General features: G+C 34.7%; 7 protein-coding genes and 1 long non-coding RNA gene across 16 annotated transcripts; 4 read left to right on the forward strand and 4 right to left on the reverse strand.

Moving 5' to 3' along the window:
* Window positions 1–102: 102 nt before the first annotated feature.
* AT1G63360 (Disease resistance protein (CC-NBS-LRR class) family) lies at window positions 103–3,940 on the reverse strand. Of its 2 annotated transcripts, NM_001334084.1 has the most exons (2): window positions 3,579–3,888; window positions 808–3,473 (listed from the first exon to the last, which is right to left on the reverse strand). In NM_001334084.1, the coding sequence occupies exons 1-2, from the start codon at window positions 3,786–3,788 to the stop codon at window positions 1,134–1,136; spliced, it is 2,550 nt and encodes an 849-aa protein (NP_001320502.1). In that variant the 5' UTR covers window positions 3,789–3,888; the 3' UTR covers window positions 808–1,133. The 2 variants fall into 2 exon arrangements, with proteins under 2 accessions (NP_176525.1, NP_001320502.1); NM_105015.2 differs by having other exon boundaries at window positions 103–3,940.
* A 793-nt stretch (window positions 3,941–4,733) lies between these two features.
* On the reverse strand, window positions 4,734–7,286 carry AT1G63370 (Flavin-binding monooxygenase family protein; the record flags this gene model as incomplete). 2 transcript variants are annotated; one of them, NM_105016.2, is made up of 7 exons in its annotated part: window positions 4,734–5,003; window positions 5,096–5,269; window positions 5,342–5,477; window positions 5,569–5,651; window positions 5,725–5,877; window positions 5,944–6,014; window positions 6,422–6,977. In NM_105016.2, 7 exons carry the CDS (start codon window positions 6,975–6,977, stop codon window positions 4,824–4,826), a joined length of 1,353 nt encoding a protein of 450 aa, NP_176526.1. In that variant the 3' UTR covers window positions 4,734–4,823. The 2 variants fall into 2 exon arrangements, with proteins under 2 accessions (NP_176526.1, NP_001320337.1); NM_001334085.1 differs by lacking the exons at window positions 4,734–5,003; window positions 5,096–5,269 and adding an exon at window positions 7,082–7,286 and having other exon boundaries at window positions 5,315–5,477; window positions 6,422–6,999.
* Window positions 6,869–8,129, forward strand: AT1G63380 (NAD(P)-binding Rossmann-fold superfamily protein; the record flags this gene model as incomplete). Of its 4 annotated transcripts, none has more annotated exons than NM_001334086.1 (2): window positions 6,869–6,970; window positions 7,100–8,129. In NM_001334086.1, the coding sequence occupies one exon, from the start codon at window positions 7,260–7,262 to the stop codon at window positions 8,121–8,123; it is 864 nt and encodes a 287-aa protein (NP_001319302.1). The 4 variants fall into 4 exon arrangements, with proteins under 4 accessions (NP_001319302.1, NP_001320557.1, NP_001320558.1 ...); NM_001334087.1 differs by having other exon boundaries at window positions 7,287–8,124; NM_001334088.1 differs by lacking the exon at window positions 6,869–6,970 and having other exon boundaries at window positions 7,031–7,218; window positions 7,287–8,124.
* On the reverse strand, window positions 8,080–8,586 carry AT1G63390 (flavin containing monooxygenase FMO GS-OX-like protein; the record flags this gene model as incomplete). Its single annotated transcript, NM_001334089.1, has 1 exon — window positions 8,080–8,586. The coding sequence occupies one exon, from the start codon at window positions 8,584–8,586 to the stop codon at window positions 8,080–8,082; it is 507 nt and encodes a 168-aa protein (NP_001319303.1).
* A 210-nt stretch (window positions 8,587–8,796) lies between these two features.
* Window positions 8,797–11,103, forward strand: AT1G63400 (Pentatricopeptide repeat (PPR) superfamily protein). Its single transcript, NM_105019.2, has one exon. The coding sequence runs from the start codon at window positions 8,939–8,941 to the stop codon at window positions 10,670–10,672; it is 1,734 nt and encodes a 577-aa protein (NP_176529.1). The 5' UTR covers window positions 8,797–8,938; the 3' UTR covers window positions 10,673–11,103.
* A 590-nt stretch (window positions 11,104–11,693) lies between these two features.
* AT1G63410 (LURP-one-like protein (DUF567)) lies at window positions 11,694–13,707 on the reverse strand (the record flags this gene model as incomplete). Of its 3 annotated transcripts, NM_001334090.1 has the most annotated exons (4): window positions 11,694–11,774; window positions 12,439–12,564; window positions 12,658–12,873; window positions 13,392–13,616. In NM_001334090.1, 4 exons carry the CDS (start codon window positions 13,614–13,616, stop codon window positions 11,694–11,696), a joined length of 648 nt encoding a protein of 215 aa, NP_001321952.1. The 3 variants fall into 3 exon arrangements, with proteins under 3 accessions (NP_001321952.1, NP_176530.5, NP_001321951.1); NM_105020.5 differs by lacking the exon at window positions 11,694–11,774 and having other exon boundaries at window positions 12,172–12,564; window positions 13,392–13,707; NM_001334091.1 differs by lacking the exon at window positions 11,694–11,774 and having other exon boundaries at window positions 12,172–12,873; window positions 13,392–13,707.
* A 2,763-nt stretch (window positions 13,708–16,470) lies between these two features.
* AT1G08613 lies at window positions 16,471–16,766 on the forward strand. Its single transcript, NR_139464.1, has one exon. It is a non-coding gene; the product is annotated as an other RNA (long non-coding RNA).
* Window positions 16,767–17,298: 532 nt separating this feature from the next.
* Window positions 17,299–20,563, forward strand: AT1G63420 (O-glucosyltransferase-like protein (DUF821)). Of its 2 annotated transcripts, none has more exons than NM_001334092.1 (7): window positions 17,299–17,654; window positions 17,743–17,895; window positions 17,987–18,567; window positions 19,114–19,309; window positions 19,414–19,478; window positions 19,553–19,946; window positions 20,028–20,563. In NM_001334092.1, exons 1-6 carry the CDS (start codon window positions 17,493–17,495, stop codon window positions 19,815–19,817), a joined length of 1,422 nt encoding a protein of 473 aa, NP_001320907.1. In that variant the 5' UTR covers window positions 17,299–17,492; the 3' UTR covers window positions 19,818–19,946; window positions 20,028–20,563. The 2 variants fall into 2 exon arrangements, with proteins under 2 accessions (NP_001320907.1, NP_176531.1); NM_105021.3 differs by having other exon boundaries at window positions 19,553–19,763.
* The last annotated feature ends 3,327 nt before the right edge of the window (window positions 20,564–23,890 follow it).

A 23,890-nucleotide genomic window follows, 5' to 3' on the forward strand; every position in this document is an offset into this window, starting at 1 on the left:
GACGGGTACATTTACTTGTTAACCAAGATTCGAAGGTTAATTCCATATATATTGGTATATAGTAGTAACAGAGTAGAGACAGACCACATTCAAACACACAAATCTGTTTAAAATAAAAAGTGCCGAAGCATATACTGTTTGTAACAAACATTTTATCCAATCTGAAAAGAATTAAACAAACAAAACTGAGTAATGAAACTATAAACACTTCATTAACAGGAATTTGTAAGCGTAAGAAAAGTCCCTGATTCTTCACTTAAACTAGCCTTCTCTTTACTTATTATATCTTCTAGAGCTAGTCAGAACATTCAACATCAATATATCTAAGACTTGGAGCAAAGATCAGCCATGTAAACTCCCTAGGCATTTACAATCTTATACATACACATCAGAAAGACTCAAGAAATTATTGGATTGCGCAACAGAGAACTTGTGTTGCTTTGAATGCACGTCATATCAATCTTTATCTCAGATGATTCTAGTTGAAGACTACTAATCTCTAAATCTCGTGTACAGCTCATAAGCTTAAGATGAGAAATTAAAAATTGAACCAAACCTGAATCATAAACCAATTCTTATGGTTAAAATTTTTAATCTTTCCAAAACTAGCAACTCCTCCACTGTGTTGAGGTCCAATGAAACATCAGAACCTCACAGTCTCAATACTTTCAGATCCAAACATGCCTTTTCAGGGATTGAGTACTCCTACAACTGTCTTTTCTTTCTCATGCCAATAGCTATCGAATTATTAGTATCAACTAGTTTTTGCAAGATCATAATTAGAAATCACAAGACTCAGAATCGTTGATCCACATCCCAATCAATTTGCATACATTCATCACTAACTAGTCATCAAAGTATGTTTCATGTGGAAGGCAAGGACTATAAAAAGAACTCACATAAAGCAATAATACAAAGTGTGATACTGATTACACAGAATGCAAAACACACAACAGAGAGATAAGCAGGTAGAGAATTCAGCAGAAAGCAACAAAGAGATAGAAAGTTTCCATTTAGAACCCAAATGACATTATCAACTTCCAACTTGCTCCCTTAGTAAGCAGCCTGGGTCTCTGGATATATTTTTTTTTGGAAATATACTCAAAAGTAACAGCTGACACAATCCTTGAAAATCATTTAAGAGAAATCAATTGGCATGAAGGTAAGAAGCGTTTTTTCGTAGCTTCGTCTGCCCATTTCACACCTTCAAACCAACGTGAATCTTTGTTACGTATGATGCATCCATTTTCACCTTGCTTGCCACTTGTGGAATCGAGTGGAAGCTTTCTCAGATTTGGACATTCCCTTATATTGATTTCTTCTAGACATAGAAAGGGTAGAGGTCTCCAATAGATCTTCTTCAGCTTCGGTAGATCATGTAAAGTAAGAAAATTCAGCTCTGGAAAAGGAAGAATCCCCGATTCTTCACCTTCACAAGCTTTCTCTTCGTTTATTATATCTTCTAGGTCTTTTGCATGCCAAACAGAAAGAGATCTAATCTTTGGAGCAAAGATCAGAAACGTCAATTCCCTCAAGCCTTCACAATTGAATATATTCACATCGACGAGGCTCAAGAAGTTGCATATCCCTCCCATCTTAATCTCAGAGATACTGCAGCTCTTAATTTGAAATTCGCGAAGCTTGTCCGTAGATACTGAAAGTGATTCTAGATGTCTATTTAGTGAGGATACAGAAGATCCATAGATCTCTAGCAATCGTGAATGACTCAGCAACCTATGGGAGCTCAAAAACTGCTTCGCTCTTGGATCGATAGTTGTGGTTAAAATTTCTAAATGTTCCAAAGTTTCCAGCTCCTTCACTGTGTTGAGATCCCATGGTAATCTAGAACGAAATAATTTCAGAACTTTCAAGTTATGCAGACTTGATATCCCAGTAATGCTCTCAAGCTTCCTTGTATACTCCAAATTCAAGTGAATTATTTTCTTCAACTCTTGTATACCCTTAGGCAAATGACTTATCTCAGTATATAACAAGTTGAGATATTTCAAGGAAACTAGATTTGATATTTCTTCCGGCAATTCAAAGAGACTTTTATTATGCGATAGATCCAAAACAGCTAGCTTTGGCATGCAATTGAAGAATTCACTCGAGATCGTTTTTAATTGACTCCGAATACTTCCATATTCTCGCTTTCCCAGGAGCAAAGTTGTGAGTTCCATACATTCATAACTACCAACGAGATGATGAATCTTGTTCTCCATCAATGACATCCTTCTCACAACATTCCAATTCTTAATCTTTGGAATTTCACGTACGCCAACACCTGCACGCACAATGAAGGCCTCCTTTTGTATTCCCAGTTCAGAAGCGATCCATAAGGCCATTTCACGAACAACGTCATGCATACACACAGCACGTCGTCCATCCCCATCATCCCACTCCATCAACAATGATGCGCGAACAAGACAACCTATAATCTCATAACCCTTGTCCTCAGCCTTTTCTATACCTTCACTTCCATCTATAATTTCCTCGCATATCCAATGCTCTATCAAATCTTCTTTCAGAATTTTCGCATCTTCTGGATATAAAGCACAATACAACAAACTCGATTTGACTTGCTCCCCCTTAAGGTTATCGTAGCTATACTTCAAAAGCGGAAGAACCTTATCCTCCATGCCTATAAACTCTGCAGCGTATGAATTCAAAACATGTATAGCGTGACGCCATTCTTGTATCGTCCTTTTGCATGACATGGTCTCGCCTATGACGTTGAGCGCCAATGGTAGGCCACAACATTTTTTCGCAACTATTCTTGCAAGTTGGGGGATCCCCGGATCGCTTCCAAGTGTTGTTTGTCCAACCTTCTTTTGGAACAAATCAAATGCCACATTCTCTTCCAAGCATTGGACTTCCATTGGATGTTCGACCCCCATGCGTGCACATACCTCTTGGGACCGAGTCGTAAATGCCAATTTACGTCCTTTTTTGGTTCTTGGATCCGGAACTCCGATCTCAGCTAAATCCACCTTTTCCCATATGTCATCTAAAAACAACACAAAACTCTTTTCCCTCAAGATATTGTATAAACAAATCCCCTTTTGACTTTTATCTTTCTGTGTCCACTCATCTCCACCAAGACCAAGCTTTTGAGCGATTTCATCTTGAACCTTCTCCACATGAAACTCTTGAGACACGACAACCCAAATGCCAATATCAAATCCACACTTATCCTTATTGAACATATTGTAGAGCTGAGTGAGAAGTGTTGTCTTCCCTACACCGCCCATACCGTACATACCCATAATACCAACTCCATCTTCCATGAGATGTTTCCCTGCCTTATCGAGCATTGTGTCTTGACCAACGATTGTCGGTTGAAGAGGTCGTTCCTCAAACGCAGATGTTGAAGCTTGCTCGGTTATCACTCCAAAAACTTCACCTTTGAGTTTCTCAACCTCCCTCAACCTCAAGAAAACACTTTTCCCATAACGATAGCTCCTCGTTAAACTCTTAGAGCAAAACCGGCAAAGACACAGCCTTTGAATTTCAACATTTCTATCTCTAAGAAGAGTAATGATTATGTCTTCGACAGTCGCAACACTATCAAGCCATACCTGGAATTCGGAAAGCCTTTGTAGACCTCTAGCCTCCTCTCTTTTGAGCCTTCTTTCCAAATCATCCCGCTTAGCCTTGAGCTCTTTCATGGTTTTCTCCAAAGCTGCGAGATTCTTCTCGAGATTGTGAGTATAACTTACTTTCATGTCTAGCCATTGAGAGACTTTATTTACACACGGATCAAAGGGTATCGAGAAAGAAATACCCATTTTACAGAAATTGAGAGATCTGAAATTTGAAATTTAGTAATCTGAGCAAACGTACTAGAGACGATGCAAATAATAATTGAAGATAAGACTTACGTTTTAGTCCACTCGAAATAAGATCAAATTCTCTCGTTCGAGTGAGTCCAAAATATGAGATACTTTGCATGGTTGAGAAGCATAACGACCTTCTCAATTTGGTAAATCGTGGCGGCTATTGACCTCTGCTGGGCCACACTATTTACTAAGTCTCCATTGGCTTAGTGGCCGAATGACCTGACGTTAAATTAATTTTCCTCTTACATTTGTAAAAAACTTAAAGATCAAAAGTCGGAATAGAATTTCATTGGAAAAAAAGCAAAGTAAAACCACTGATAGCTTTGTTTTCAATTGTTTCGAAAGTAAAAGAGAAAAATCTTTTAGCTTCGAAAACGTCGGATACTGAAATTGCAAAATCATCAAAACTTTTAGTTACTTTGGTGGTGAAAGCCTTATTAAGAAAAGAACTACAGTACAGTATCTCTTATCTCTCAAACAGTCAAATCAATGGATTATCATTAGTAGGCTGCATTGGATTGTGTTGTACGTTATACTTGTTCGGCAAGTCTTGTATACGTTTACCTTTGTGTATACGTTGTAAAACCATCTATCAAAAACACAGAACATTCAACATTCTTTATAATCGAGTCAAGTTTCAAATGGTATCATTCATCAGAGCAGTTCTTCTGAGACCTAAAATACGAGTCTATTGTCGTCTTGATCTCGAACATTGAAATTTTTTCTTAAATTTTGTTTTGTAATCTTCGCTATGAGAGTCATAGTATTTGCCAGTGCCAGCGACGATGATATAACACCACCGACAGCGAGAAGCAGACCATCGTAGTTTCTGAAGATGTAATAGACCGTGGGATACATACATTGTAGACGCCAGAGCTACATTGCCTGGTGCGCCTAATGTTTTACAATATGTCTTTTACATTGAATGGCAGTATTGGCATTTACAAATTCGGTAAATTTACTTTCATGTATAAAATGTTTTGTTTATGAGTACAAAGAGAAATCTTGATAAGCTTCAGAAACTAAGTGATGATCATCCCATTCGTCTCTATACGTCTCAGGATGGGCTTCCTTCCTAACACCATTCGCCAAACACATCTCTTTCCTCCATTCCTCTGTTTCTGAGCATCCGCATTGTGAAGCCAACCAATTATCATACTCAAACTGCAAACAACAAAAAATGTCATTGATGTGTTTCTGTTTAGCTTTGGTTTATTTTATTTTATTTTTATGTGCGGAAACTTGGGATTTTAAACCTGAGTATTGCCCATACGATGAGTATATCGCTTTGGAATCCCTTGGACTTCAAGTGTGGAGTAAAAGGTTTTGATTTCTATCATCATATCTTCCTTGGAAGGAAGCGGGATCCGACCCGATAAAACACCCGCGATCCACTTGCTTTGCAGCTCAAACATAGGGAACGGTAACACCTGAAATCCGATTTGTTATGACTTAAAATGTTGAGGGGAAACGTGAAAAAGAGCAATTTATAGGTATGTAACCTGCCATGGTATACCGATGAAGGAAAGCCAAGGTGCAAATGCTGGAGGGAAGACGTCTTTGTACAATGGCCCAACACGGTTATCATCTACAGTGACAATTCCATTGGTATCAAGAAACGGAAAATGATACTTATACCTACGAAAAGTAAAGCGCTTTGTCAAATAACCACACCATGCATGATATATGAGAAACTAAACAGAAACTAAACTAAAGAAAGAATGTATACCCAGTGCAATGCATAATAATATCAACCGAAATCGTCTTCCCGTTCTGATAAACAACAGAGCCATCCTCATGAACACTCTCAATCTGCATGACATTTAAGAAAACATAAAATTGTTTCTTTACGTCGAGTATTACTTAGGAGCTAAAGTTAACCCACCATTGAATGCGTCCATAGATTATTATAACCGGTTTGTTTGATAAACGTATCAGCTGGATTTGACCTACAAGCCACATGAACCTCTTTTGCAACTCTAGCAATGTCCCTACTTATATCCTCAGCACTTGAAGAGTTCCCAATAAGCACAGCAACCTAATCGTTGCCAGCACAATCCAATTATGCAAGGAATTAAACATTATGATCAATGAAAATAAGTACCTTATCTCTGAATGGTTCGGGAATACGGTAATTATGGCTATGCATTTCTTTCCCTGGCCAAGAACTTATACCTAAAAGTTTCCAAGATTAAAACACAGTCACACTTCTCATTTATTAGTCTTGACTTTCATGAAATTCCAATACCAAATTCCTCTCTTTTTTTTCAAAATTTTTTTAACTCAATCTTTTTAACCAAAATATTAAATTTTATCATTTGAAATTATTAATAATATGCAACGAAAATGTTTTTTTTTTATTGTTTAATATTCAACAACCTTTTGGTAAATAAGATAATTTGACAATTCAAATTTCTTTTAATGTATACGAATTTTCAATTTGAATCAAAAAGAAATATCTACTAAAAACACAACAAAAAATATCAATATCTCACAACATTTTTGAGAATTAATTAAAAATACTTTTTTTAACATAAATATAAATATTTTAATAATATAAAAAATGTACTACTATATATTACCAGGAATTTGAGCGAGACGAGGTTCAACATAATGTCCATTACAAACAACAACAGCATCATAAATCTCATCACGACGAACTTTCTTCTCTTTCTCCGTCGATTCAATCCTCCACTTCCCGATTCCTTCCTCCGCCGCCGGAGAAACCTTCACAACCTCCGTCTCAAACCTAACCATCTCCTCAATCCCAAACTCCTTAGCGAAATCTTTCAAATACGCCAAAACTTCGCCATGACTCGGAAACCTCCTCCGATCTCTAGACACACCGGAACGAACCACGAACGGGAAATCTCTGTATCCGGTACACTCTCGTGTACCGTTGATTCGTAGAGATCTATAGACGCTTGAATGAACAACGGATCGGGTCGGGTCAACACTTAACGGATCCGATTCGACTTCATCGGTGTAAATCCAGGTTCCTCCCACTTGTTTTTGTTTCTCGAAAACGACCACTGAGTGACCTTCTCGTCGAAGCTCTCGTGCCGCTACTAGTCCGGCGGGTCCAGCACCGATAACCGCCACGTGGTGTGATCTGGTTGGTGATAATGCAGGTGCCATTTGTGTGTTCTTTGATTAGAATCTATGAATCACAATCACACACACTTGTTACAATTTATGATTACAATGTTTTTAATAATCAATTTGGTGTGTTAGAAACTTACACGAATCTGTTATTACAGACGTAGATTGCCACGTTTTGGTTGATAGAGAGAAATGCTTTTATTATATAACTTGTGTCATTGTATTTCTTCTCCACCGAGACAGTGAAACATCAATCAATATGAGCAATCATCAAACTGTGAGATTTCTTTTCTCTCATTTTGCCCTTCCACTTTCTTGATGATTGTTTGTTTTTTTTGTGGACAGAAGCAGGTATTGAAGCAATTGGAGCCATGGTGTGAACTTAAAGATAAAGTGGTTCTTGTGACAGGTGCTTCCTCTGGTATAGGGAGAGAGATCTGTCTTGATCTATGCAAAGCTGGTTGTAAGATTGTAGCAGCAGCTCGTCGTGTTGATCGTCTCAACTCTCTCTGTTCTGAAATCAACAGCTTTGGTGCTATCGGAGTCCAAGCCGTAGCACTTGAGCTAGACGTTTCATCAGAAGCAGACACTATTCGAAAAGCGGTTAAAGAAGCTTGGGAAACCTTTGGAAAGATCGATGTTTTGATCAATAATGCCGGAATCAGAGGCAATGTCAAGTCGAGTTTGGATTTGTCAGAAGAAGAATGGGACAAAGTCTTTAGAACCAACTTAACCGGATCTTGGTTAATATCCAAATACGTCTGCCTTTTGATGCGTGACGCTGAGCGCGGGGGCTCGGTGATTAACGTCTCGTCGATCTCTGGGCTTCATCGCGGTTTGTTGCGCGGTGGACTAGCGTATGCTTGTTCCAAAGGTGGTGTTGACACCATGACGAGGATGATGGCTATTGAGTTAGCTGTTTATAAGATCAGAGTGAACTCGATCGCACCGGGGATTTTCAGGTCAGAGATCACACAAGGTCTTTTCCAGAAAGAGTGGCTCAAGAAGGTTACGGAAAAGGTTGTACCATTAAAGATGCAACAGACTGTGGATCCGGGGCTTACATCTCTTGTTCGCTATCTCATTCACGATTCTTCTCAATATGTCACCGGGAATACATACATTGTCGATTCCGGAACTACACTGCCCGGTGTGCCCATTTTTTCTTCTCTTTCTCCGTAGATTCAATTCTCCATTTCCCGCTTCCTTCTTCCGCCGCCGGAGCAACCTTCACAACCGCCGTATCAAACCGAATCATCTCCTCGATCGCAAACTCCTTAGCGAAATCTTGTAAATACGCCAAAACTTCACCATGACTCGGAAACCTCCTCGGATCTCTAGATTCCGATACACCGGAACGAACCACGAACGGGAAGTCCCTGTATCCCATACACTCACGGGGGAGATTAGTTCGGAGAGAGCCATAAACGCTCGAATGAACAACGGATCGGGTCGGGTCAACGCTTAATGGATCGGGTTCGATATGATCGGTGTATATCCAGGTTCCTCCGACTTGTTTTTGTCTCTCGAAGACGACCACCGAGTGACCTTCCCGTCGAAGCTCTCGCGCCGCTACTAATCCGGCGGCTCCGGCGCCGATAACTGCCACGTGGTGTGATCTGATTGGTGATAAGGAAGGCGCCATTGGTTTTTTTAACGAGATTCGTTAACGATGGTGAATATACTACGGCCTTTTTATAAATATGTGGCCCAAAAACTCATGATCCACACACACCACGACACAATGTTAAAAAAACAAAAACAAATTCCTGAGAAATTATCTAAACGCTGCGTTTTATCTAGAGGGTAAGTGGAAGTCCCAAAACAGTTTTATGGCCCGCTTCAAAATTCAATCGTTAGTAAACCGGTTTGGTAATCAGTTCTAAACCAGAATCCCACCGGTTTGCATATCTCTCTCTCCGTGTAGGGTTTGCGATTTGCAGAGAGGAGTGAGAGTAAGAGTGAGATTGAGAATCAGCTGAAGCCAAAACGAGAAGATGAGGATCTCAATTTCGAGTGTAGTTTCATCGACGACGAGTAGATTTGTTCATCGGAATCTTCAGGGGAAAGGTAATCCTCGAATTGCTCCTTCTTCCATTGATCTTTGCGGGATGTGTTACTGGGGACGAGCTTTTTCTAGTGGCAGTGGTGATTACAGAGAGATATTGAGAAATGGGTTACATAGTATGAAGTTAGATGATGCAATTGGTTTGTTCGGTGGCATGGTCAAGTCACGTCCTTTACCTTCCATTTTTGAGTTCAATAAACTGTTGAGTGCCATTGCTAAGATGAAAAAGTTTGATCTTGTCATCTCTCTAGGTGAGAAGATGCAGAGGTTAGGAATTTCACATAATCTATATACTTACAATATTTTGATCAACTGTTTCTGCCGACGCTCTCAAATCTCTCTTGCTTTAGCTCTTCTTGGCAAGATGATGAAACTCGGCTATGAGCCCAGCATTGTCACGCTTTCTTCTCTTCTCAATGGATACTGTCACGGTAAGAGGATTTCAGATGCTGTAGCTTTGGTTGATCAAATGGTGGAAATGGGGTATAGACCTGACACAATCACATTTACAACTTTGATTCATGGGCTTTTTCTCCACAACAAAGCTTCTGAAGCTGTGGCGTTAGTTGATCGAATGGTTCAAAGAGGCTGTCAACCAAATCTGGTTACTTATGGAGTGGTAGTAAATGGATTATGTAAGAGAGGTGATATTGATTTGGCTTTTAATCTGCTCAACAAGATGGAAGCTGCGAAAATAGAGGCCAATGTTGTGATCTACAGCACAGTCATAGATAGTCTCTGCAAATATAGACATGAGGATGATGCACTCAACTTGTTCACTGAAATGGAAAACAAAGGAGTTAGACCAAATGTTATTACCTACAGCTCCCTCATAAGTTGCCTTTGTAATTACGAAAGATGGAGTGATGCTTCTCGACTACTCAGTGATATGATTGAGAGGAAAATCAATCCAAATGTAGTCACTTTCAACGCATTGATTGATGCATTTGTGAAGGAGGGGAAGCTTGTAGAGGCTGAGAAATTGTACGACGAGATGATCAAAAGGTCTATAGATCCTGATATTTTCACTTATAGTTCACTGATCAATGGGTTTTGTATGCACGATCGTTTAGACGAGGCCAAGCACATGTTTGAGTTGATGATTAGCAAGGACTGTTTCCCAAACGTAGTGACTTACAATACTCTTATTAACGGATTTTGTAAGGCTAAGAGAATAGACGAAGGTGTGGAACTCTTCCGCGAGATGTCTCAAAGAGGATTGGTTGGCAACACAGTCACTTACACCACTCTTATCCATGGATTTTTTCAAGCTAGAGATTGTGATAATGCCCAAATGGTGTTCAAACAGATGGTTTCTGATGGTGTGCATCCCAATATTATGACATACAACACTCTGTTAGATGGACTTTGTAAAAATGGGAAGCTAGAGAAAGCAATGGTTGTATTCGAGTATCTGCAAAGGAGTAAAATGGAACCTACTATTTACACATATAATATTATGATTGAAGGGATGTGCAAGGCAGGGAAGGTGGAAGATGGGTGGGATCTATTTTGTAGCCTCAGCCTTAAAGGAGTGAAACCTGATGTAATAATTTACAATACTATGATCTCAGGATTTTGTAGGAAAGGTTTAAAGGAAGAAGCAGATGCCTTGTTCAGAAAAATGAGAGAAGATGGGCCTCTTCCAGATAGCGGTACATAAAATACGTTTATTAGGGCACATCTTAGAGATGGTGACAAAGCAGCATCAGCTGAACTCATCAGAGGAATGAGGAGTCGCGAGTTTGCTGGAGATGCTTCAACAATAAATATGGTGATTGATATGTTGCATGATGGGAGATTGGAAAAAAACTATCTGGAAATGCTGTCTTGAAACAATCAATCCTCGAGAAACGAATTGGGGAGCAACCATCCTCCCTTGTGATTGCATATGTGAGGTGAATCGACCTTGTTGTTTACTTCTGGACCCAGTTTGTGTTTTCATGTTAAATTTGTTCTTGTTGTTGTTGAGTGTGAGTTTCGTGGACATGACTAGTACAGTGGTACTGCTCTTTGTTATGCTCCTATTAGGTGGACACGAGAAGATTTTCAAACTTTAAAAGTTGTCTTCTTCTTTCTTTAACATTTTATCCATAGGCAAAATTTGTTGGCAAATGAAACTCAATGGTCCGGATCATGGACCTATCATGAAGAGTTCAGACTTCGAATGATAATTTATATTTGCTATATGTAAGTCCTAAACAATAGGGGAAAAAGCCGAAAAAATCTCCATTTATTTTTAATTTGGCCGTTTAATACCTATAGTTTTAAATTTGGAATAAAAATACCTTACTTATTTTTTTTGTCTCTTAAAACCATTGTCTTTTAAATTTTGGTAGTTTCGAACCTACCACTTAACAGGCGTTGATGCCCGTAACGGAATCATTTAACAGCGTTAAATTTTAACCCTACGTGTTGTCATATTTATAAACAATGAATTTGCAAAAAAGTATGTGCGTGTTGTCTTGGTCTGGTGGTAACAATAATGTAGGATAATCATCAGTTCACAGGTTCGAACCCCGCCTCTTTCCCATTTAGTTATTTTTTTTTCGTTTATTTTTTGTTTTTCACTTCATCTTCTTCACCATCCCTGCAATTGATTTTTCCTTTATTTCCTCACTTTTTTCACAAATCTCACATTCTTCTCAAAGATTCCTTCAATTCACCAAAAACCCTAAATTTTCTCATATTTCAATGGCGATTTCATCTCCTACTGCTACTTCTTCCTCCTCAAAATCCCTCAATTGCTTCACTTCCCCATCAATCTATATCATTTAACCAAAATCTCTAACTCTTTCTTCGTCTTTCCCCGATCAATCACATGTCTCTCCATCACCAAAACCATAAATGATGAGAGTTGAAAAATAAAATCAATTACTGGAGATAAAAAAAAACTCGTGAAGAAGATGAAGTAAATCAGAAAAATAAAAAATAAAAATTAAAAGGAGTGGGATGTAGACTCGAACCGAGAAATTGGGATTACCCAAACCCTGCGGTACCACTAGACCAAGACAATATAAACAAAACTTTTTGTAAACCTATTATTATATAATTGAAATACGTAGGGTCAAATAATTCCGTTATGTTCATTGACGGCTGTTAAGTACCAGGTTCGAAATTACCAAAATCTAAAAGACGATGGTTTTAAAAGACAACAAAAAATAAGTGAGGTATTTTTAATCCAAATTTAAAACTACATGTATTAAACAGCCAAATTAAAAATAAATGACGATTTTTTCGGCTTTTTCCCCCTAAACAATATAATTCTATTGTGGAATGTTTTTTTGGACAGAGCTTAAAAAACAAGCAAAATTCAAGGCTCGCAAAAAAAAGAATATTTACATATTCCACAACACAAACAAGGTTGGAAAAATCACTATTTGTGTGTGTGTTTTTACTATACAAATCAAACAAGAAAAATTAGACTACTCCTTTAATTAATCCATATACAGTGACAAGTGTGACAACGAGTGAGTGATCAACACGTGGTTTCACCTCCAAAGTTAACACATCTTCTCCCAATGTAATCCCATTTGATGATTGCTTTGGCTTAACCTATTAAACATGTATATGGTTAAGTATTTAACTCTATATATATATATACTCTTTCAATTTCGTTTTTTTGGTTCAAAATATTGATATATTTACCTGTGCAATGATATTTCCGTGAATGTCTATGATCTGAAAAGCAAATTTGGGGTCAAATCTTAAAATCCAAAAGACTTCATTGGTCTCATCTCGAACTTCCCAATCTCCATCTCTTATCGAAGACCTTTTGATTCTAGCACAAGGTTTCACTTCTTCCGTGCTTGTAAAGCTTCCACATTCTCTATACACATACCAACTCCCGAAAAGCCATAATTTCTGCAAATATTTTTTAAACAAGAAACACAATAATTTTAAAACATATGATGAATTTATTCATATTATTGTCCAACTTGTTTACACATGATCATCATTAAATTTTAAAAGTCCAATTCCACGGCGCAAATTTGAATCATAGTTTGAGTTTTTTTAATATAAGTTAAGTATGGTTGCTTGCTTACTATATTTTTGAAAAACTATTTCTAAATTGAGCTAGAGAAACTTCATTTAACTTTTTTTTTAGTTTAAATTGTAAATTCCAATTTTTTTTTATTTTTTTTGGCGTTGTTGATTTTCAAATGATTCATTATTCAATAAATTTTTAAGAATCCAATAAGTTATGAGACTTTAGCCCCATAGTTTCTTAGAGGAGGGTATTAGAGCATGTTTATGAACTTGAAAACTTTACTTTTCTGGATGGTCAACAAAATTTTCGAACTACTAGTTTGTTTGGAGCTCGAACCGGGATGAACCAAGAAAAAAAGAATCGAACCGAATCAACGAGGGATTGATTATACCTTTTTGCGGATGGTGAACAAAATGTTGCCATGGAGATCCATGATATGGACTTCATTGCTACATTTGTCGTAGTTTTCGACACGGTAAGTAATCTCTCCGTTGGAATTGTAAACAGTTAAACCATTGGTTTGGTAAACCAGAGATTTCATCCAAACCGTGAAAGTCTCTCTCTCCGTACTCATGTACGGTGAAGAGATGGCCGCTTGAGGAAAAACCCTAGCCATGGTAAAGAGAGAGAGACAAAGAGACAGAGAGAAGAGAAATGGTATATAAACTATATACTTCAATAATTATTATGAAACTGAAATTGTAGTTGAAGTTGAAGAAGTCTTATACACCTCAATGACTTGTATTTATATAATCAGCCTTCCTTTTCTTATCTCCCATTAAAATAAACAACTAGGATCACTTTGAATTTTTCTAATTTTCTCCCAATACCAGATTCATGTACGGTGACCAATAATAATTTAATCTTTGACATCATATATGATTTATACATATGACTTTGTTAAGTAAAAAAGAGGAGCGAATATTATATATTTTACAAAAAAAAAAAAAATCTATCTATTACGTTAAATTTGACATGCATATGTATATGTGCAAATGTTAAAGTAATTATTAAGGTTTCACTTATTACCTTACAAAATGAAATTGAAAAAAAAATGGCACTAACTTTTTTGCTTTTGAAAAATATAGCACTAACTTTAACTGTGTAAAATTAGGAATTAGATGTACATTCTCATAGAGCCGACAAATGTCATAGAGAAATAAAAATTCACTTTTGTTTAGTAAAACAAATCACTTTTTAATTATTTTCAAATAAAAACTCCTATCTTCTTATAAAATTATTACTATCCTCACAACGTTTCCACGGTTGGGCGTTATTATCACTCTTTTTCAATTTTGCTGTGTTTATAAAATATTATTGTTTGTATATAATACAATTCTTATCGAGATGTCTGTCATACAAAAAAAAAAGTATAAACATTAAATAAGATAAAAGATATAATTACAAAATACAAACACCGCATTTCGCATATTATACATGTTGATAGTGGACTTATCTGCCGGAGGTCCTTAATTTATGCAAGTTCCTCTACAAAATTGTTTCTCTCGTTTTGAAGAAGAGTTTTTTCTTCTTTTGCTTTTATTCGTATCATATTTTCTAAAGAATTAAACCTGAAATCATTTTTATTTTGTGTTTCCATTCATATACTATAATTTTAAAAATATTCTCAGTTCGTTTTTAATTATTAGATATTTGAGGTTTTTCTTTGATTTTGTAGAACTTTTTATGCAAAGTTCAAATCTATTTTGATATTTTATCACCAATTGTATTTTTAATATCTGTTCTTATTGGTTGAGTATTTTTTTAGTTAAGTCATAAAGAAAATTTTCCTAGGAATATATAGATAACGTTTTTAAAAGTTTTGTTACGAAATTTTTCTAAAAATGAAAATAGTGTCTCGCATATGAAGCTTGATGAAGGTTTAAACCAATATTCTCGATTGTGAATTTCAGAACACAAGATTATTCAACATAATAGCAACTGCTAGACTAGTCTAGTAACAAGTACTTGAGTATCAAACTTGTTGTTACTAGACGAATTGTCATTGCCACCAGTGCCAAACTACGTACGTATGCTGTTGAAACTTCATTCAGAGACAAGAATGTTTGAGCCGACTCAGGATCTTCAACATCATTTTATCTAAAACGAAGATTACATTTTTTTAATGTTTATTAATGGAATCGATTCATGCCCACAAATATAATTTCTAATCGATAATTAATCTTTAGAATGACTCACGCAGTCAAGTACGTACACATTTTAATAAACTGAGTTATCCTTGATTTTTTTTGAAATTAAAGATTATAGAGATTTTGTAATTAGTGGGTTACACGTTTCATTTCAGGCCACAAACTAAACCCGTTTTAAAGTTTTAGGACCACCATTATACATACATACGGTTAAAGAAAATTTAGCGCACTCATAATTCTATAACATTTTTTTCATCTTATCATTATGTACAAACGTTTGTTATCTTACTTAAGTATAAAATAAATAAGATCATGCACGACCATATAATTAATTAGAGAGTAAAATATTAGAAAAAGGTCACACATATTTACACTTATTCAGTTTGGGACCCTAATGTTTGACATCATTGCAAATTGAAACATTAAAAACCTTATAAGAAAACCGAGACACAAAGTTTATGCATGTTTTGTCTCTTCCGACCTCATCATTCATAAATAATGATGTAAATAGTTCTATCAACTTTGTTTCGATTAGAAAATTATACAATTGCTACATCGTACCATTTTTTGTGGTTCATAATGAATATCAACTGTTCATTTGGCTATTTTTTTATTTATGAAATAAATGATGAGTTGCATCGCATCGCATCGAACAAGTTAAAACAATAATATAAAGAAGAGTACAGTCAGCTAAATAATGAAACAAGTGATAAATGAAAAAATAATATTGACTTTAGAGTTTTGAGATTACGTCTTTTAACTATTTGTCGGAGATTAATTCAAAGGTGATTGGATGATCCAAATGAATCCATAATGCAAATATGGTTTCCGTTCCATAGGCCTTCGGGGGATTGAAGTTTGAGTTTTGAAACTTCACATCCCATGACTTGGTTCATATCATACAACAACAGAGAGTGTGTTAAATGATATTTGCAAGCATCTTAGGATCAAGCCTCAAATTTCCAATAAACTCAACAATCTGCTCTCTTGAAAGTGATAATGGGCCTTATACAAGAGATTTCGTTATATTTTATGGGATCTCATCTCTACTTAATGGACCTTGTATTTCCAGTAACCCAACGATTTTTGGTTATGGTGACTAAACTTGCACAAATATCAAAAATTATATATTAAAATCTATAGTGATTCGACAAATTACATGCATAGGACTATAGGAGTGTTGGTTAGTAATTTTTAATATTGAGATTAAATTGGTGAGTTTTGAAATTTTTATATATACATAACAAAATGAAAAAAGTATATAAATTTCTTTGTCAAAACCCCCTATAATGTACTTTATTTGAAATGAATGGTGTTAACAGCCTCTCTTTTTTATTCCCTACGAAAAGCCTCAGCGCCGGTGTTCTTCTTCTATGCACCAAACAAAGATCAGCTATCTCAACTCGTTTTTTTGTGAAATGGCTAGACAAGAAAAAATCTGCTTAACTTACACTCGTAAAACATGAATTTGAGTGTTTTGGGAAAAAAGCTGTTCTCCAACACAATGTGTTTAAATTGTGTAGTTACTAACCATCAAGTTACCATTTTCGTAATATAAATTCAAATTTTATCACACGAATTAAAAACAAGTCACTCTTTCCTTCTTCGTGAATGCGCAAGGCAAGACCACAAGAACAACTTATAAAGATTGCTTCATATTCTTCTTTTAGTAGTCGGTAATTAGTATAAGAAATTCAATAGTTGAATACCTTTCTTGAGCCCTCATGAGAATGTTATAGAGCAAGTATATGATCTCACTACCGAAGATGACAACGGGCCAGCAGAAAGGTAATGAAGGCTTCCTCCTATTTGCTTGATTTGCTCGATTTGCTCATCTATTTTGATATAAGTTTAAAATTTGAACAATTTTATTTGATGAAGCATAGTGGATTAAAAAACCATAGTGAGATACTTGAAAGACAAAAAAACACTTCCATCGAAATCCCTTTTAACTTTTATCCACATATGGCCACGCTTTAAATAGTAGTACTATATGATTATCATATGTTGAACAGAAAAAAATTATTCTATACGTATAATCTATGTAAATAACGTAATTGAAACGATCGAGTGATAAAGTTGACTAGTTTAAATTTCCGAATTCCAAAGTATATACTAGTAGCAAAACAAGTCCACTATCATCAATGTCGTGTGACTCGTGTCCTCATCATTCTCTCAAACCCACGAGGCATTTTCTTTTCTACTTTTTTCCTCAACCTTTTTAAGTTCAAAAAAAAAAAAATAGAAAGAGAAACCCCCCCCAACTTGTTTTCGAGATATCAACAAAAATGTCAAAGACAAAAAAATTCCCTTAATAATCCAAGAAAGAAAAAATCATAACGATGACGTCTCTATTCTCTAAACCTAGAGCTCTCACTTCTCATATCACCAACTTTAAAACTTACCGTCCGGTTATCGGAAAACTCCACGTGGCAACTTTAACGCTTCTTCTCTTCCTAATCGCCGCCGGTATTGCCGTCACTTCCTCTCTATGGCTTAACAAGGTAAATCATTCTTTTCACTATATATACATAGTTCACACTATCATGATAACTATTATTCATACTTTGAATTATTGTTTGTTTATCAAAGACGACAAAAGCATTTGATCGACCGACATTAGTAGCAACAAAACCAGAACCGGAGCTAGAGCCACCGCATGAAACCGGAGTATTGGTAAATTGCACAAGTTTCTTGAATCAAAACCGGTCCGGTTCTTGCTCAAGAACACCTCTACTTAACAAGGTAATTCTTCTTCTTTACTTCCATGATTATGCCTAATATATATGTTCATGATTGAAAAATAAATTATGACAACATTTTTTTGTTACTATAGAAAAAACCATCTCATCGACCGACAATAACAACAATAAAACCGGTCCCGGTACGTGTATCAGAGAAGAAATCACCGGAGGAAACCGGAAGCTCGGTAGATTGCTCAAGTTTCTTGAATCAAAACCGGTCTGGTTCTTGCTCAAGAACACTGCAATCGGGTTATAATCAAAACCAAACCGAATCTAACCGGTCTTGTCCTGATTACTTCAAGTGGATTCACGAGGATCTAAAACCATGGAGAGAAACAGGGATAACAAAAGAAATGGTGGAAAGAGGCAAAACTACAGCACATTTCAGGTTAGTTATTTTAAACGGCAAGGTGTTCGTCGAAAACTACAAGAAGTCTATACAAACTAGAGATGCGTTCACACTATGGGGGATTCTTCAGCTGCTGAGAAAGTATCCAGGGAAGTTACCTGACGTGGATCTCATGTTTGACTGTGATGATCGACCAGTCATTAGATCGGACGGTTATAATATATTGAATCGTACGGTTGAGAATGCGCCACCTCCGTTGTTTAGATATTGCGGTGATAGGTGGACGGTGGATATCGTCTTTCCTGATTGGTCATTCTGGGGATGGTAAGTACTAGAATATAATCTCTTCTCACTTTCTCCTTTTTTCTTCTTTTGTCTGAACTCTGAAGCTAACGTGTATGGTTGTTAAGGTACACTTGTCCCCACTTGATCACATGCCGGAGAAAAGTTACCGGGTCCATTTTTTCATTTATACACAAATAGATTCTTTCGTGATTCTTAATAGATTCATTTTGTTGTATTATATCTTCTTAAGAGTATAGTAGTATAGCTAGTTAGTGGCTAAAATTATAGTAATTTAAAGGGACGAAAAGGTAAGTCCAAAAACAATATTATCCCTCCACGCAATGCCACTACAATTTAAATATGTGGTTGTAAGTTGTTTATCACTTATTATGCTTTAACTAAAGTGTTTCACTAAAGTAACTTTAATTTCTTGTGTCATTCAATCTTTCCAGCAAAACATGAAGTGTAAAACCAAAACCATATTGGTAGTTTCATAACTATTCATTTAAACATGTTTTCTATCAAATTAAGTTCTTATTTTTTGAATGAAATTGAAATGAAATGGAATAATTTTGGTGGGTGAAGGCAGGAGATAAACATAAGGGAGTGGAGCAAAGTGTTGAAAGAAATGGAAGAAGGAAAGAAGAAGAAGAAATTTATGGAAAGAGACGCCTATGCATATTGGAAAGGGAACCCTTTTGTTGCATCTCCTTCAAGAGAAGATCTCCTCACTTGCAATTTATCCTCACTACATGATTGGAATGCTAGAATTTTCATTCAGGTATGCTTCTATAATCAGATTTATTTATACTTGTCTTCCTATGCAATATATATATATATATATATATATATATATATTTTTGATTTGTATTTGCATGCAAATAGGATTGGATATCAGAAGGACAAAGAGGATTTGAGAATTCGAATGTAGCAAATCAATGCACTTACAGGTCAGTACCATTGTCTAAAATTTCTTCTTCCTTTTGTGTCATTTAATGATTGGAGTAATAAAGTTACTATGTAGGTACAAGATCTATATAGAAGGGTATGCGTGGTCAGTGAGTGAGAAATACATATTAGCATGTGACTCAGTCACATTGATGGTGAAACCTTATTACTATGATTTCTTCTCAAGAACTCTTCAACCTCTCCAACACTATTGGCCCATTAGGGATAAAGATAAATGTAGATCCATCAAATTTGCTGTTGATTGGCTTAATAATCACACTCAAAAGGTACCCTTCTCCATCTTTTTTATAATCTCTTTCTACATTATCTTACTTATATGAACATGATCATTTTTTTTTTCTGGATCTATTTATAGATATGTATAATACAATATCACATCAAACTAGTTCGTCAAAAATAATTAGGTTTTGAAGAAAAATAAAGGGTTTATCTGTATTATGCAAACAAAAGTATGTTGTATAGAATTTTTTGATAAATTCAATCACATATATAACTTTGCCTACGATTTCATAGATTTATTTGATTTTCAGGCTCAAGAGATAGGAAGAGAAGCAAGTGAGTTCATGCAAAGAGATCTATCAATGGAAAATGTTTATGATTACATGTTCCATCTGTTGAATGAATACTCCAAGCTTCTTAAGTACAAGCCTCAAGTTCCAAAGAATAGTGTTGAGCTATGCACAGAAGCCTTGGTGTGCCCTTCTGAAGGGGAAGATGTTAATGGGGTTGATAAGAAATTTATGATAGGCTCTTTAGTTAGTAGGCCTCATGCTTCTGGCCCATGTTCACTTCCTCCTCCTTTTGATTCCAATGGTCTTGAGAAGTTCCATAGGAAGAAATTGAATCTCATCCGGCAAGTGGAGAAATGGGAAGACTCTTACTGGCAAAAGGTTCTGTAAAGTGATATAATCTAAATTTGATGATCTAAGTTTAGTTGGGGATTTTTATAGTACCTTTTTTTATCTATTGGATAACGTTAGATTGATTATAATTTTGAGGAATTAAAATTCTTTCTTATAAACAAATGAGATATGTACTATTTTCTAATAATTTACTTATCTTTCACTGACTTGACAAACAAATGCAAAGTTCATTCAATATAAATCTTATAAGCATGATTAATTATCGAGTAATTGGAACAAATTGTTTATGAGAATAGTATCTTAAACTCACCATCATATGAAATAATATATAAAATTTCAATAATTTGTCATGTCAAAAAAACTGTGATGTTAATATCGTATTAGCCATTTGGTACCAACTTGGTTACTAGTCGTCTTGGTGGAACAAACGTGTATCGCCTCTCAGCCTATCTTATATACACACATGACACGATCATATGTACATATCATCATTAATTATCTAGTTATTTATTATTTACATATTAGTACAAAACATTTACTACTCTTTTACCGAAAATGATTTAATGATAAATTCTCCAAATGGATTTAATGGTTTAGTTGTCTTGCTGAATAGTCTATACTAATAAAGAGACTCACAAAAAAATAAAAAGATGATCAATTTTTCAAAAAACAGAACCCAATAAAACATCATCCTTTATAAATATTTTGAGATTTTTTTGATATACCCAATATTTTGAGATTTTATCAATATGAAATTACTGTATGTGGTTTGTTCATTTCATTAAATGTCGTTTTCTCTTCACACAAGCACGGCGGCGGCGGTGAATACTTTTGAGTTTAACTCAGATTTAAGATTTCTCTCATGCGAAAAAGATAGTGTAAGACTGATAAAAACTTAAAACACACATTTTAAAAAGAGAGAGTTAAAACACATTAAAATCTGTTACAATTGATGTCAATGGTTAATACTACACTAGAAATACTAAAAAGAACATGTTAAGAAAATAGTAGCGTGTTGCACAAAAAGAAAAGAAAATGGTTGATCTAACACTGAAATAACTTCTTAAATTTCACGAACACTATAAAATTTGCAGATTAATAAAAGTTCAGTTATTAAGTTATATCAAATTATTCCGAATGCGTGTAAAACCCACAATATTTGCATACCCGGTTTAGATCTAAACCCGAATACTGTACATATAAGCTCAAACCTTAATTTGAGATAACTGCTGACTTCCAAATTCTGCAACATTAAATTATTAAATCCATTGGAAAAAGGGTACTAATCCTTTGGTTAGAAAGTATGATTGAACAAGTGCCCCGTATTTAAATTTGATGTCATCACAAAGTTGTGTATTCATGATGGTTCTTATCAATTTCCCTTAGCATCTACTCAATGTTTGCTTGTAAGCATTGGGCGTGACGACAAGGGAACCTTCATGTCCAAACTGTAACAGAAGTGTATGTATATATTTAATTAGAAAATATTCTTAGTAATACGTTTTTATATCTTGATTATAAAAATTAAAAAAACAGTAGAAAGTATATACCATACGAATTTTAAGTGCATAAGCAGTCAAAACATAAACATAAATGATACAAGAGATCTAATCATCTAATGGGATGTCGACAAGTCTTAGAAACAAATATGTGTGTACGTTTATATAACGAAATAAATATAACACGAAAATAACTTAGAAACAAACAAATTGGGACACGCATGGGTAATTTGTCCCCTTCTCTTGTTTGTTGTTCAATTAATGAAGTTACGATCTCTTGAGGCCAATTATATAATTTATATAAAGACTTATTAAAAAAAATAAGAAACGTAGAATGTACTAGAAATAAACGAGGGGTTAGTTGGATTCATCTAAAAATGTTTATGTAGATTTTGTACCAAACATTAAAAATATATGTTGTGTAACTTTGTTGACAATTAAAAGAAATTATTTAATTGATAGAGTTGTTGAGCGTTGTATCTTTTAAACCATTTGATTTTCCCTACTTTATTGTGTTAATTTGCATAATGTTTTTTTCTAATATTCTGACATTATGTTTGATTTATTTCCATGAAACAACAATTGTTTCTAGAGAAAGCTTAATGGAGATTTTAGCTTTTTTTTGTTTTTTCTTCATTTAGTCCCACAACATCATAGTCATGATTTTTCGAACTTGTGAATTGTGATAGTTAATGATTCTAACTTCCAAGTGGTAACAATAAACCTAAAATACGGAGAGTATTCGTCACGCGCTCCAAGCATAAGCTCGCATGATTGGTGGCGTAACTTTCATGGGACATTTTGTCTCTCACACTAAAAATAATAATTCTTGTAGCATACTATATTTAAATAGCTTATTATTATAATTGACAAATACGTATTATTTGAAGTTTGTTTATAGCCTTCACGATACTATTTTATTACAATGAAATTGAATTTACTAACAAAATATAATTATTTTATATATTAGTATTGCATGTTAATATGTTGACCGTTGATTAAAATACAATTTAATGATCATAGCTGTGATCTACAGTAGTACGGTATGTTGTAACAACAGCTTAGCAAGGCTCTAGATCACCGTAGTGGACTAGTAGACACTAGACACCGTGACCGTACCACGAAAAATAAATTCTCTTTATAAATTAAACGCACTATTATTTCAATGATTAGCAACAATATTATACTCTTAATTAGGAATCTTCCAACGAAATTTATTCATTTCTACCATTATTCTAATGAGATGTTCTCTTCCATTTTACGTTCGAATAATAGTCTGTCCTATTATTAATTTTTTGAATATCTAAAAATTCACTACTAAAAAATTTACCTCTTTCAAAAACTAGATCCACATTAAATTAGTGAAGAAAAATCTACGGCACACTATTTCCATCAGTAAAAATAAGGAAAGTTTTTCAAAAAAAAATATATTAATATTTTAATCAAAACAAATATATTAATTATTATTTAATAGTTGAACTAATAATATGATGACATCTGTACAAATTTGATAAGAATAGTTTCTCAAAGTTTCTCCTCCGAAAAATTTAACTCTCCTTCTCTCCTACTTTTTCTCACCTCTCTCATATTTTTTTTTTTTGCTCTTACTACACAAATACCACATTAGTATCTATAATTAATAAAGTTAATAAAAATCAGGTTCTAAAATAATTTTACTCTTACATAATAACGATGATATTGGAACATTACACTTGATGCACAATTTTTTTTGTATAAAATTTACATTTTATTTTAAAAGTAAAATAGCGATAATATATATTTGAATAACAATACAACGATTATCTTTTCAACAGATCATTTTTTTAACACTAACAAATCATTTTTTAATTTACTGTATATTACAATTAAAATCTCATGCAAAAATACAGTTGTACATATGCCCCTAGATTCCTGATATAGAAAGATTTGGATATTTCCTTATTATTAATTTGGTGTTAAGCTTTGCCACATGATTGATGTATATATATTATTAATATAGATAAATATATTTCTCACTTATATAAATGAATA

The sequence above is a fragment of the Arabidopsis thaliana genome, assembly GCF_000001735.4.
Source record: "Arabidopsis thaliana chromosome 1 sequence".
NCBI lineage: Eukaryota > Viridiplantae > Streptophyta > Magnoliopsida > Brassicales > Brassicaceae > Arabidopsis > Arabidopsis thaliana.